The sequence below is a fragment of the Corapipo altera genome, unplaced genomic scaffold (assembly GCF_003945725.1).
Source record: "Corapipo altera isolate COAL_440 unplaced genomic scaffold, ASM394572v1 0, whole genome shotgun sequence".
Taxonomy (NCBI): domain Eukaryota; kingdom Metazoa; phylum Chordata; class Aves; order Passeriformes; family Pipridae; genus Corapipo; species Corapipo altera.
Window position 1 is genome coordinate 34800376 of NW_020884872.1, and position 15396 is coordinate 34815771.

The 15396-nt window shown below is 42.4% G+C and overlaps 1 protein-coding gene across 2 annotated transcripts in view; it reads right to left on the bottom strand.

Moving 5' to 3' along the window:
• DHRSX (dehydrogenase/reductase X-linked) overlaps nt 1–15396 on the bottom strand; it is a 208899-nt gene that overhangs the window by 43899 nt on the left and 149604 nt on the right. For both annotated transcript variants that reach the window (XM_027643431.1, XM_027643422.1), the window contains one exon: nt 2955–3162. In XM_027643431.1, the coding sequence (XP_027499232.1) occupies nt 2955–3162 (208 nt within the window). The remainder of the gene's footprint in view (nt 1–2954; nt 3163–15396) is intronic.

Consider the following 15396-nt stretch of genomic DNA (forward strand, 5'->3'; position numbering starts at 1 on the left):
GGTCACTGATAGGGGTGACGTCTGGTTTCAGATCAGGTCTCTCAGCACCAAGGACAAGTTACAAGGAGAAAAGGACACAGCTGTGACTGCCAATTCAGTCTCCTGAGTGGGAGAAGGATTTCATAGAAAAGTCTGTGGTAAAGCAGAGAACTGAACCTCAGTTTACTGTCTCCTTTAAGTCAAGACAGTCTTCTGCCTTTCCTTCTCTGCTGCGCTTGATGGATGAATCCCTGCTCTGCTACTGCCATTCACCTCCAGTCAGGACACTAGCCCAACCAACATCTAGGAATAATGGACAAGAGTATGGTAAACAATTCAGTCTGCTGCCAGCAGAGAATAGAGTCCCCCTTTCTCCAGTAATGACTCCCGATTGTTTTGCTGCCTTCCTGCAAGGTTAGGACTACCAGCCAATCTGGGAACGTACACCCAAGTCATAAAATGAATTATGGCTAACTAGTGCAACTCAAAATAAGGAAAAAAGGAGTAGATAATTTTTAGAATTATTTTCCATTCACACAAGCATCAAAAATGATAGATGGTGTCACTGGAGAACTGCAGCACCAGTGGAACACTGTTCTATCACAGTGTTTACCATGGGTGTCTTTACCTCATCCATTAAAGCTCTTAAACACTGCTCTGAATCACAAGGTATCTCCGAGGGCCTGTGGTGTAGGCAATTTCTGTGTATGATATCCTGCAACAGTCCTCTAGGGCTGCTAAACCACCCGCTCATGCTGCAGGCACACACTCAAACACACAAGTGATCTCACTGTTTTTTGCAGCACTATTTATGGCAATAACAAACGATTCATCTGAGTGGGGGATTATTGTCAGTTAGGCCAAAAAAAAAAAAAATAGTCAGGACCATCTTCTTCCACCTGAACCAAGAAAAGGTTTGGAGCTGAATTCACACCCTGCTCTGGGTCCCAATTGTGCGCCTGTGTGCTTGGAAAGCAGGCACTGCTGCTGCCCCTGAGTGATTCAGAACATCCATGTGGGAATGAGTAGGTAAAATCAGTCAGAGTCTGTCATCCTTTGTGGCCCTTCTTATATCAATAGTGTTGAAATGTAAAGGGCACAAATGCTGCAGGTAAATGTAACTGGTGTATTATTATTTTTTATGTCAGACAGGTCATGTCCTTGCTCAACCATAACTTCCCTAACTGAATCATTTCTGGTTCCTTTAAAACATGGGCTAATAATGATGAATCAAAGGTAGGGATGATCCTAATTTAAAGAGGCACAGTACAAGACCATGCTATAATCAAGGAAACTACTGTTATCTAGAGACACAGAACAGTTGCAATTAATTCTGCATTCCTCACTTTAGCCCAAAGACATACTAATAGCATTCCCCTTAGCCACCTTGCATGGTGCCATTCAGCACATGCCCATCAGAAACAATGAATACACACATCAACTGAAGAGTAAGGGTAATTTCCTGTGGTTGTTTTACAAGCAAAAGATTGAACTGCGACTACCCCACAGAGTTTAAACAATGGCTTGTAATAAAACTGATGCTATAACATGTAATCAGAAGTTTGACATGCCTAATGCAGCATTCATATGTAAATTGTCTGCAGTAGAAACAGCCTAGCCCTCTAATTTCAGTCTTTGTTCCAAAACGAAACCTTGGGCCAGGTACCTGTGAACACGTGCTGAGGTCTCTGTCAAAGGATAGAGACAAAATTTCTCCATGGAATTAATGCAGACCTCAGACTGCCTCTGTGCAGGCAGAAGCTCTCCGGAGCCCATGAGAAGACAGGCTCTGTTTGAGCCTGTTAATAAGCACATAATTGCCACACATGGCTGCATAAGGAAATTTTCAACTTTATCTCAGTTACCCTGCCGTTCCTCCCTTAACTAAACCACTCTACACAGTTCCTGTATGATACCAGAGACGTTTACCACATCATTTGACGTCTTCCTAATGTTAGAAATATCCCATAGACATCCATCCACAGATTTTCTAAATGAAAGCAGTCACACAGAATTTGTCCATGCATTTGAACCCATCTTAATGGATTAAAAACCCCGGGTGGTCACAGCTCGTATCTCAGTAAGCTCTCAGGGAAGCACAGAGGGTGACACAGACAGGAGTTGTGGCTCCAGCATTGGCATTGGGCTCCAGCCTGGAATCACCAGGCTGATATGTGAGGGTGCAAGGACCACAGGGGTGGGGACAGGGAAAGGGATGGACAGGATGACACAGCCTGGGGCTGGGAGGCAGATGGGGGAAGCTAGAGCAGAGCTGTGAGGGAAGCCAAGGGCGGGAACTGGGATGTCAGGAGCATTGCAGGACAAGGAGGAGGCCAGAGGCAGAGGGAAAAGAGGACAGTGCGGTAGGAGCTGCAGGCCAGTGGGCAGAGCTGCCAGGGAAAAAAGAGCAGTAGGCAGCATGGGCCAGCGCAGCTGTGAGGCAGCTGGGCAGGAAGGGCTAGCTGCCCCCCCCCAGAGCCAAGTCAGCATCCCCATGCTCAGCAGGCAGGCAGCTAGCAGCCACAGGCATCTGTCTGAGCTCATCTGAGGGCAGGAGCAGGGCCCCTGTGTATGCATCCACTTGAGGATGATGTCTATTAGCATTCACCCAAGCCATTTTAAAACATCCCAGTTATTGAGAGTCTCTCTGATAAGGTAGTGACGAGTCCAGGCGGTGCACCACTACCATCACCGCAGCATAGCAATCAGAAAGTGAGGCTTTCAAAGACCAGAATAAAAAACTAAGTTCAGAAGCTTATAAATTATTTGTATCTTTGACTCAAGGCTGCAAGCTTTGTTCAAGCCTGAAAGATATTAAGCAACTGAGCAACTGCTTGAGAATCACCATTCATTTAAAAAGAAAAAAAAAAAAAGGCAACAAAACCCTACCACATTCAGTACTCAGTAATAACTCTCTCGGAGTTTAATGTGCACAGGCTTACTACAGACCACTGAATACCAAAAAGAGATCGTACCTGCTTTGTAAGTCATTTAGGTGCAATTCGCCTACATAATGGGTGGCTGATGAGACAGTGATGATCCTAGCGTTGTGACTGTGCGTTCCTGATTGCTTCAGCATATCCAACAGGAGGTTAGTCAACAGGAAGTGTCCCAAGTAGTTCAAGCCGAAGTGCTCCTCAAACCCATCCTCCGTCTTCCTTTCAGGGACCAGCATCACCCCAGCTGGAGGAAAAAGTAGAGGTAAAACTTGATTTATTTCAGAGGAGCAGCAAGCTAGATGGAGCACGATCTCCTGCTGCAGAGTGTAAACACAGCATTTAGAGCAATGAGTGACTGGTGATGGTATGTGAAGTGTAGGCACCCAATGATTTCTGACAAGAAGAATGTCAAAACCCCCATTTCAGTTCCTTTATCCTGGTAATATCTAGACTGACTTTCTCTCTCCCTCCCTGCAGGACTGTGAGGGTTAATGAGTTCATTTGTCAAAACTGTTTTGAAGACATTAAAAGCTAAATTAACCCACTGCTGTCATGCCAGAATGCAATATTGCAGATCCACAAAAATAATTAATCCATCTGCAAGAGGTGGGAGTTTGGTGATCCCAAGAACATTCCCTCCACCAAAGAGCTCAGAGCAGTGGAGACAAGACCAGCCTAAGCAGCAGATCTGCTCTCCCAGACACCTTTCTCCTGAGTCCCTGGCTGGAGTTTAAAGATCTGGTGAGTCTGCATCTGAAATCTGTAACTTCTGTCTCACTGGTGTGGGTGAGAAAAGACGTAGTAAAGTTACCCAATATATCTTAATTACTGTGCTTACAAGCAGCTGCATATTGAAATTAGGTTTTCAATGCTTATTTTGGCAATATTTTTGCATAAATATCTACAAACCACAATTTTCAAACACAGTGCTTAAATAAGTATCCACATCCCTAACATGCAATGTTGATTTCAGCATCTTGCAGAAAATTCTGAGCTCATCATAAATTATATCAAGTACTGAGGCTGTGTGGGGGATAACTATCCTGCTCAGTTATAGCATAGATTTGAATACTATAAATTCTTCTTATTTTATTAAAATTTAATTACTGTACAAGTGGACATGACCTTCGTAATTTAAATGCAGATGGACATGGTTCCTGGAAAATACTGTTGTAGGATGCTTGTCATCTCTCTAAAATTCATGAATATGATACAGCAGAAAGGACACCTCTGCTCACAGACATGAGAGAGCGTCAGCTTAATCCTTGTGCTACTTCACCTGCCCATTATGTAGCCTTTATCATCCCATTTCTTGATGTCAGCCTGGTGATGGCACTTTAAATAAGCATTTTAAATTGTACATGCTAAGTCTCTACACCACTCCTTTGGGGGTCCTGCCACCCAACAGTCCTGCTTTGTTGCTGCTGCTTGGACAAAAGGGGAGATATTTTCAGGATCTTTTTAGTATGGCAAACACCCATAGCAATTCACCTATAGCTTCCTACTGCTTAATGGAGAAACTGGAGAAGGAGCATGAGGGGAAGAAACTTGAGAAGATCTTCTGGTTGAGAAATCAAAAGGTTTGGGTGTAACACAGCAACTTAAGACTGTACATAAACGATGCTGACTGATGGTACAACAAAAGAAACACAACACAAATTACATGATAAGGCTCTACAAAAGCTCTGATTAGCATCTCCCTCTGTCATTATAGCCACTTTCCCAGAACCCTCCGAATGACAGAAAAACCCAGCTGGCAGATGTGGTTTCTCTACGTGTCAAATCTCAACTTCAACTATGGGAAGACACAAATAAGAGGGCATCTGGTGAGGTGTCACACTGTATTCTCCTTCTTCAGCAGCACTTAGTCTGATGGATGGAGCAAATTCTCACAGAGTTGAAAACAGAGTTCTATTTCTTTTCTAAACTGCATATAATCACACTTGGAACCATGGCTGGGACTGAAATCTTGTGTGAAGGTTATGGACAGATGCAAACGTGAGACAAGCCCAGTTGTGACTTTTTCTTGTTTTCTGGGAAGAAGGAAAAGGTGGGAACAGTAACAAACCTTAAGCTCCCAGACCAAGTCTCAGCTTGCTACAGTACAAGTTTTAACAAAGACAGAACTCAGCATGAGCTGTTGGAGGGCAGATGGGAACATTGCTGCATCTCAGAGCACCAGGGCTGATACAAGGAAAAGATCTGCATATATCTGAGGCCCATCCTGCCCTCCAAAGCTCTGACACTTGGAAAAGGTAGAAGGAAACAGTTTGCCAGAGGTCTGTTTGCAGCAACACTGGTAAAATACAAGCCCAAGAAAAGGCAGTCAACATAAAACAGCCTTGGCACAACAAGGCTGCACTGAACCCCAAATGCTGCTTCTGCATCTGCCGGGGCTGCTGCAGGGCTCAGTATAGGACCCCTCCATGCACAGACACATTTCTGTCGGCTGAGTCAGATAGAGGGATGGAGGAATTTGTCCTGAAAGAAGTGTGTTAGACAGCTGCTACAGCCATTCCACTTTGCATCACGACCAGCAGGCAAACACGGGGAGGCTGTCATTGCTCACATTAGCCTCGAGGATGCCTGTGCCACAGCAACTGCCCCCTGACCTCCAGAGTGGCACAGGATTTCAAGAACACATAGAGGCTTTGCCCTCCACCCCAATTAGTCTCCACTATCTGCTCTGTGCATCCTGGAAGAAAAAACAGACCTGAGCTCAGGTCAGGAGAGAGAAAAAATTTTCAGTCATGCAATGCACAACTGTTAAGATACACACTTCCCAAAATTATTTTGCTCATTCTTCAGAAGTGCCCTCTGAGTAGAAATTGTGGTCAAGTGTTTGAGCAGTCACAATCACCTCTGCTTGTGACTACTGATGCTACTACAATTCCCTTTTTGTCTTCAATAGCTGGTCAAATAATAACAAGCCAGAACACCTTTGAAAGACTTTTTTTTCCTTTTTTAAAGGCTCTTGTCTTTGAGGTGGTTCATATCAAGGCTGTCAAAAAAATCTTGCCCTGCAGTCTGAGGGCAGTTTCTCTTATTTGAGGAGAAGCCATTTTAATTCACTGAAAGTGAGTATACAAAGGAATACCCAACAGGTAACCGAACATGGATGCTTCCCTGACAAAAGGGAAAACCTTGGAAGTGTAGCAGTAAGCTCTTTTTTTTAAATTATTAACTACCTAACATTTAGTAGATACTAAAACTGGCATGCTATTGATTTTCTCTTGTCCAGAAACATCATCAGCTTTACTTAAGGGCCCCAAATGGTAACTCAAAGAATGAAAACTGCTTCTATTTTTAATTCTTTTAATTAATCTAGTACTATCTGAAACATTAGCAAACCCCTTATCTCTTCATTGCAAACTAAGAACAATTCTTCTAGTATAGAATCCATACAACTCAGTATCTTTCCGATTTTAATTATCAATAGTCAGCCTCATCATTTTTTTGGAGTGCATGTGAAATTTGAAGTGGCAGCACACAAACCATTAATGTCAAACACCTCACTTCTGATACAAGCATCTTATACTTTTTTCCCCCTGATTTAGCTGGATTGTCTCCAGAAGATGGCATGGCATTAGAAAATGAATTAATAAGTAAGCTGAACATGAACTTTTACTTTGTAATTGATTAGCTGTTACTGAAATATTCCAGCAAAAGACTGACAGCATGTGCACAGAAAACTGCCTAAATGACACATGGATGTATGCTTTTGCAGGAGTAGAAATAAAATAGAATAAGGAAAATATTTTTCTGCATAACTATGCTGAACAGCTGCTCTTCTTATAGATATAGTAATACACTCCAATGTGCTGCAGTTCTGCATTTATTGCAATATGGTCAAATTATACATATTTTTAATTAGCTTTAATGAATAAAAAAAAATTCTATCGTTTTTTGCTTCTCTGACTCGGCAAAAGTTGTATTTTTCACTCAAAGAATGAATATACCTCAGGGGAACTGTCTTTGTAAACAGGCATTTATAGCAATTTTCTATTAAAGTTTCTAATGAAACTCTTGGTTTCTGATCCATCAATTAATCAAGTCTTGTGTGATTTTAAGAGCAAAATGGATCTGATAGCGCACACAACATAACCAAAAAGTTTATGACAGTTGTAAATATTACAGGCCAGGCATACCACATTTTTATTGAATTATACAGGAGAATTCTTACTATGCCTGCTCATACTGCAGACGATGACAAACATTGCTGTAACTCCTGTACCTCCCACTGCAAAGACATCTTTCATCTCCATTATAAAATATATTTTAAGAGCTGTAAAAATACAAATATTTCACTCATCTGAACATATTTACAGTGAGCTACTTGGAGGTTTTTGAAGTCAGTTCTCTCAAACTCACTACAAAAGAAAGATTTAAAATCTCTTTTTCACATGCAGAACAAAATGTCTTCCTTCCCAGCCAGGCTCACAGAAGAGGATGTGAGGGCAGATCCCCTTCACACAAGTCCTTTTATGCCCAGACACCCAAAGGCTGGGCAGATAATGCAAATGGTCAGCCACGTAACACCTTCACAGCAAGAGGTGAACCTAAATAATCACATTCACCCAATTTTTGCTATTTACAGGGAAGAGATACATCCTGTACCAAAAATATTCCCCAGGGGAAAAATTAACTGAGACAGTACTTCCAGTAAAAGCACAAAGCCTTTCCTCCATACAGGCTTTGTACTCGTTTAGCCGATGCATTTAACAGCATTTTCCATCCCATGAGTGCAGTCACACAAGGCAACCCACCTCACTTAACTGAATGTCAAAACCACTCTGTTCTGCACACCCATACACCAAAACAACTATGGGTGTACCTACATATAAAATAGTATAGCCCACTTCTCTCCTGAACAGATGAACCCTGCAGGTTCCCTGGCTGGGCTGCCTATCCCGGATTGCTTGTTCCCCCTTATTCATCTGGGCTATGCGATCCTAGAATACACCTGCCCTGTGGGTCTCTCCTGGCTAGTGAGCAACGAGAAAGGACAATGCCTTGTTGGAAGAATTGCCCCCAGAATTGCTTTCTGGAGACACAAGTGTACCCACATGATTGTTTTTTACAGGTACACCTCATCTGGGCTGCAGAACAGTGAATTTAGAGCACTGCTGCGACACACTGCTTGTTAAACCACATCTCTAACCCATAGTCCAGTGCTAAAGGTATGTCATATGCCTATTGGTATCCCATAAAAGTGTTCCAAGTCTAGACAGCACCAAACACAAAGCCAGATTAACAGTATATAAAAGCTGAAAAGGTAAAAATCCCAACAGTTTAGAAGAAAACCACAAAAATACAGATGAAGCTTGGTACAGCTCTCCAATGGTATGGTCCTACTTCTTGTCTTCTCAGAGAGAGCTCGGACTCTTGCTCTTCCTAATATCTTTTGAGCTCTTTGTAAGTATATATGCAATTTTCTAAAGCAAAATGGGAAAAAAATGAAGCAAAGCAAGAATTTTTACCCCAGGGCATAACGATGGCATGTAGATGACACACGTATTTCACACCAATGCACTTGACCCTTGAGGAGATGCAAAGACACCTGCTGTCAGCCTGTCTGGCATCAGTGCCGGGACAATGTCCTGTGCATGGACCTTTCCTTGAGGCTACTAGGCACTGTGAAAACAGGTTTGATAAAGAGAAGGGACCGAGACTGGGTCTGCGGAGGAGATGATTTCAGTTTCCAGAGCATTCAGTCTTTCCTGTCTCATCCCAAGACATCTCCTCCACAGGAATCTGACTGAGCCTCTGCTCCAGCACAGAACAAATTCCCACTAGCTCTCACCTTCTGCTCCCTTGCAAGAGGCTCTACACTACCCATTGCCTTTTCTCCACAGTGGCTTCCTGACACCCTCTCCAGCTCCCTGTGTCGGGAAGATGAAAGCCCTGACCAACCAAGGACAGTGTTCAGCTTCCCAGCCAAAGCTCTGGGCTGTTCTCCCCTCCTCCCTTACCCCCACAATCCGGTGATCTGATGCTGATCTTATCAAGGAACTGCATGTGTTTAGGAAAGAGGGGAGAGGTTCAGCCCCAGATACACATATCACTTCATCTGCCTGCTTCCCAGCAAACAGTAAGTTCCTTGTCTCTAAGTTTCTTACTCAGCCACTCTAGCACCTTTGTGTCTCAATCACAAGATCACTCTGCACCCTGCAGGCATCTGCCTGTCACAGGCCTGGCTCACTCTCCCCTCACTTCTGAGGCTGGTTTCCTTATGGAACCATCATCCCTGGCTCTGAGGCTCCTACTAGCTTCTCCATTCCCCCTTCAGTTTCAACCAGTTGTGACTAAGTTACAAGTTTCTTTCTACAAGTCGGTGACCAAGCAGAAGGAAAGTTCCAATCACATCCCCACCAGGAGGGGTAATTCTCATCTCTGTTAAACATCAGTAAATTTGCAAGTAAGAGATCAGTCAAGAACTGCCTCACTGCAAAAAAATGTTCAATCAGTGCCCAACAGAGACTCCAGCCCCCAAAATAAGGATTCAATTCTTGAGCATTATGTGGTGTCTAAGCATTTCCAAACTCTGACTGAGACATCTCCTGTAGTTCAGACATACCTAATGCCTCTCTTCATCCTCACTACTCACCCCAGCTCTGCTCCGATACTTACTTTCTTATTAATTTTCTGATATTTAATAATATATGCTACATTCATAGTTTAATTCTGTTTAAAAGACTTTCAATCAGCAAACTCAAGTGTTTTGCAATCAAGGTTTCCTCCATCCTAATGGTTCCCAACTAAGAGTTCACCGTCCCTCCAATCAACTCTTCACAGTCTACTTTTCATAGGACAGAAACTTCTCATAGGGATCATGGAGGACTGAAGCCACGAGTCTGGACTGTGGAGAGACTGGAGGAGCCTGAAGTGAGATGCAGTGCCCTTCTCCACCCCAGCTCAGATGCAGCCACAAGGAGCAGTTGGGACATTGGTGCCCAGTCCCAGTGCTGGTGCATTTGCCTGCACACAGTACCTCCCACCGACGGATTAGTGGGAATGGGGGAGACCTCCAGGCTTTAGGCTGCTAGCCCATTACCTGCGAGGTGAATGCCCTTCCCCCCGCCCCAGCACGTGGCCCTGCGACCCCGCAAGGAGCACACAGACCACCAGGGAGGGACGGACGAAAGAGAGAGTTTATTGTGGGGTAGGGGTTTATAAGGCTTCCAGGAGGGTCAAAAGGGAACCAATCACAAGTTCAGGGTCACATAGAAAAAACCATCAGGTGAAGGGTCAACAGCGAATAGAAAGGGGTTAACAAAGGCCAATGGGAACCACCTCAGGACACCTTCCCAGGACACCTTGTGTGGGAGCACAGGGGGTGTTGGGAAGAAGAGGCAATGACTCTGCAAAAAGGTAAAAGCCATTTTAAACCCTGTTTAAACCACCTTAAAAACTTCGGTTTCTGTAACATTTGAACTGCTTTCATTTTCTTCACTAGTCCATCTCTGACAGGACTTCTTCCATTCTGCATATGGCAAATCCATTGCCACATCCCACCATGACTCAGGGTTGTGATTCCAGCAGAAAGAAATGCTCAGTCTCGATTTGGGACATGCCTGGTATAGGAAAATCTTCAGCAAGTAAAGCATAAAAGGTGATTTACAAACTGCAGTGCTTAACAGGCTTCTGACTTGACCTATCATAGCAATATTCCATAGGTGGCAAAGGTGCAGCCACCACTGACACAAAAACAGCATCTTGCCTGCATTCATTTTCAAACTGTGATAACACCAGAGCCTTTATGAATGAAATTACTGTAATTTTTGACATTAACAAAATCCTAAGATTTTGTCTTATCATTGCCAGAAACATGTAAACTGTTTTATCTGGCATTACAAGGAGAAATAAATCAGCCTCAGGCAAATACTTGGCATAGAAGCTCTTAGCCCAAACATTAAAAGTTTGGTTAAGTAATGAGGAACTGAAAATTAAGTAATATCTAGTGCTAGTGCTCCCAGACCCACCTATAATGCCCACAAGGAAGAAGTGGACTGTATTAACTGTGTCAAAAAAGATAAAGCAATGTGTCTTTCCAGCAAAGGCAAGCTCTTAGTTTCTCAGCAGATTAAAGAAAAGAAAAAGAAAAAAATGAGACAATCCATATTCAAGGGCTGTGAGAACAACCACCAGATCATGGCAGGTTCAGAACATTACTGAACAGGCTGTAATACCTCCTTAAGAACAGACTCACTTTCTGAATCAATGTCATGCTGCTACATGGTGAACACAGAAGGCTCAGGCTAGTTCCTTGGAAAATGTGTCAGTTAAAAAAAAAAAAATACAATCCATAACAGAGGTTTGATTTTACACTAAAATAAATCAGAACATTCATAATTGGGTCTAGTTAAAAAAACCCCAACCCTTTGTTTCCTAAAAATATGCTCAGCAACTATTTGGTTATTTAAGCTGGCACAATGATGAGTTATCCCATTCACAATCCTAAAATAAGACAGTCAGTCACAGCTTTCTAATTCAATAGGATGTTCTCTTAGAAGTGAAATATTTTGGTTTGCAATTTGTATAAAAATATTTTTACCTAAAAGCTATGAAAGGATTAGGTAAAAAAAACATGGCTCACTTCTGTCTTTCAGAAAAGCCAACGGCAAGTGTTCCACACACTTAAGTAAAACCAGTTGGGTTTCCTAATCCATCAATAGCTGAATTTTGTATCTGTCTTCCACTGATAAAACATTTGCATTCAGGACATAAAAGCAAATGGGTCAAGAACCTGCAGCTTGTGGAGCCTGAGATATTTTCCTTTTCACAAAGTGTTTGATATCACAGACACAGAAAAAGCTTTGGAAATATTGAGAAAGTTTCAAACAAAATTCAGGATTTTCTTGAATGAAATCCTTACTGTTTGAAAGCCAGAAGTAGTCTAAAATTGCTCTTCTAACTTATTAGTTCTTCTAATAAAAAAATAAACCTTTTATAAGAAATCTGATATCTTTATATAGGATTGTAGTGGGTTTCTGTGGCTGGGTTTTGGTAATGAGGGGGGCTACAGGGGTGGCTTCTGTTAGAAGCTGCTAGAAGCTTCCCCTGTCCAGTGCAGCCAAAGCCAGCCAGCTCCAGGATGGGCTTCCTGCAGCTGGCCAAGGCTCAGCCAATCAAAAGTGATAGTAACACCTCTGTGATAACATATTTAAGAACAGAAAGCCATTGCACAGAAAGAATTCCAGCCAGGGAAGAGCAGAGTGAGAATATGGGAATAACAAAGTAGACACCAAGGTCAGTGCAGAAGGAGGGGCAGGAGGTGCTCCAGGTGCTGGAGCTGAGGCCCCTGTAGCCCGTGGTGCAGCCCATGGTGGAGCAGCTGTGCCCCTGCAGCCCATGGAGGATCATCGGGGTGCAGAGACCCACCTGCAGCCCATGGAGGAGCCCATGCTGGAGCAGGTGGACTCATGAAGGAGCATGCGATTCCATGGGAGGCCCAAGATGGAGTGGGGTCCTGCTGGAGACCTGCAGCCCATGGAGAGGGAAGCCCACACCAGAGCAGGTTTTTCCCAGGCAGGACTTGTGGCCCCTGTGGGGGACCCACATTGGTACAGCTCATTTGTGAAGGACTGCACCCCATGGAGGAGTGACCCATGGGACAGCAGTTTGGGAAGAGCTGCTGCCCAAGGGATGGACTTACACCAGAGAGGTCCATCAAGGACTGTCTCCCATGGGAGGGACCCCACAGGAGCAGGGAAAGGACTCCTCTTCCTGAGCAGCGGCAGAAATAACAACTGACCACAATCCCCATTCCCTGTCCCCCTGCACCGCTGCGGTGGAGGAGGGAGAACATGGAAGAAAGGAAGGGTGGGGAGAAGGTGTTTTTAATATTATTTTACTTCTCACTCTTTGGCTCTTATCCTATTAGTAATAAATTTAAGTAATATCCCCACTTCAAGTCTGTTTTGCCCATGAAGGCAATGAGTAACTGACCTCTCCCAGCTCTTACCTCATGAATCCTTAGCTTTTTTTTTCTCTCCTCTGTCCAGTTGCAGAGGGAGAGTGAGAGAGTGGCTTAGTGGGTACCTGGCATCCAGCCAGGGTCAACCCACTACAAGGATACATATCATTCTGGCAGATAACAATGTTATGCAAATACAGTAAAATCTCTGGCTGATGACTGCTGCTAAAAGTCCAGGCACTGGATAAATGTTGGCATTGCACAACCCTCAGTTGATCTGAACAAGCCAGATACTGTCAGCAGTATCATGATCCTCTGACACATGTGCCCAGACAAGTTACTTGCAGTACCCAAGGCACCTAATACCTGTGAAGAGCAGAGTGTGATCAGCCAGCATCCCCATCTCTCTTATAAAGATGACCTCTTCTGAAAAATCTGAGAAAATGACGTCATAGACTGAACTTCTTAAAAAATATCACTCTGAGAGTTTCTTCTCGTTTTAGAACATGTTAATGGTGCGTGTTAGTGTCCTTATGAATCTTCTAGTTTTTCCCATCATCCATGGAAGATTCATTTTAAGCCAATATTTTCACCAGCTCAAATTATCTTTTCCAGCTTGAACCGTCTCCCAAAGGCCCAGCTCTCCCATGATGTCTAGTACTTATCATCCATTATATACAGGTAAAGGGCCACTTGCTCTTCTGCTCATCCTCTCTTTCTCCCTGTCCCTCTATACCTTTTCCATCACAGCTTTGCTTAAATGTTACTTTAATTTGTCTCTGAGGAAGGATAAAGATGAAACATGATGTTGTAAGCAAGACACTGGAAGAAGATTAATGAGACACCATATCCTGAGTTCACCACAGCCTTCCTGTGTGGCTGGAGGAGAAGCATTAATTTTGATGAAATTCAAGTTTCAATAGAGTCAACTGCAACCCTCCTTGCTAACTTTCCCTCAAGGCCTTCCCCAGTGAATTTCCACATCTCTGAGGTTTCTCTCATCTTCATCGTAACAGTCAGTGCAGGCTACAGCCGCTACAGAGAAGGGAGCTGAACCTTACCTAACCCACTGGGACAGGACCTTTTCATATATCCCACTGTGATAATTTCAAGCAATTTAACTATTATTAAATCCATCTCATCAATAAGACCTGTGAGTAGGTAAGTCTCTATAAAATTGTTTGCATCTGATATATGCCCTTATCCCTAGCCCTCAAATCTCACACTTCTTCTAAAGATCTGATCCTGCAAATACTCAAACACAAGAATAGTTTAATATATGATCAACCATGACAGCATCCATAGGACTATTCAGAGGGCTCCCAGCAAAGGATTATGGCTGACCTGCACATGGCTGAACTGTGTGCAGGTAACGCAAAAAATATATATATATTTCACATAGTTATTGAAACATCTTTTATTGTACCCTAAGAACTAAAGAGGGAAGCTTATAGAAACTTATTGATTCTATCAAAAGACTGATAATTTCTCAGATGATCCACAAAGTACAAAATATAATTGTCTGAAATAGCCAGCAGTTCAGAAATACTGATTTTAAATTGGCTTAGATAGGCTTAAACATAAAATATTTTAACTGTAATCTGTCTGCAATAGGCTAATAATAGCCTGAAATCTTCAAGTTGGTATTTCATTGTTAATGAGTTAGTGCATATTTGGTATCCATAGGTATTCTGGTATCACTAAATATGTAGTGATTTTGGTGTTAGCTCTCTTGATCCTAAGATAATTAAGTATTGTAAACAGTGTATAAGTAAAAACATGAACTATAAGGTGCTGAGAAACATTTCTAGCACACAGAGAAAATGACTGGCTTCAAGTTAGGAAAAAACCTCTCTGGTATGAACAGTAATTATTGCTCATGGAATTTTACAAACTGTTTTACTATCTGTCCCTTTTGCAACCACAAGAGGAGAGCAGACTTTCTAATGCATTTTAACAGCAATGTCATTTTTATGAATGTATTAAATAATTACATTAGGGTACATGCTGTAATTTGCTGAATGCTTTTCAGCTGTAAAAAGACACAGTTCTTTTCAAAAACAGAACTAAAAATTAGCACCCAATAGCTAATTAGTGGACTAGAAGACATATTCTTCTGACCTTCTGTCAGATTAAGCTTTCTGAACTGCTTGTGTTGCATCCAATTCAACCATTTAGCTTACTTCTTGTTTTCTACAGAAAATGGATTTGTTTTCTATGTCATAGTATTTTTCTCTTTTTAGCGCTAGCACATTATATTTAAAAAAAATAAGAAGTTTATGTAATACTCTATTTGCATTTTTAATGTGTTTTGTTTATTTTAAAAACCAAGAGCTGAGCATGCACATTACTGATGCAGAAAGCATAGCAATGGAAAAACAGGCCCTTATTTGTCATCTGAAATAATGTGTGCATTCAACCAAATTTTTCCTTTTAAATTAGAAATTACAAAGTTAAATGTATATGCTAAAATAAGCTATAACAAAAAGAGGAGGTGACTCCAGTGCACTAATTTCCATTAAGTAGAATATCTAAATCTTCTTGAAATTTTTGTGGGACTTG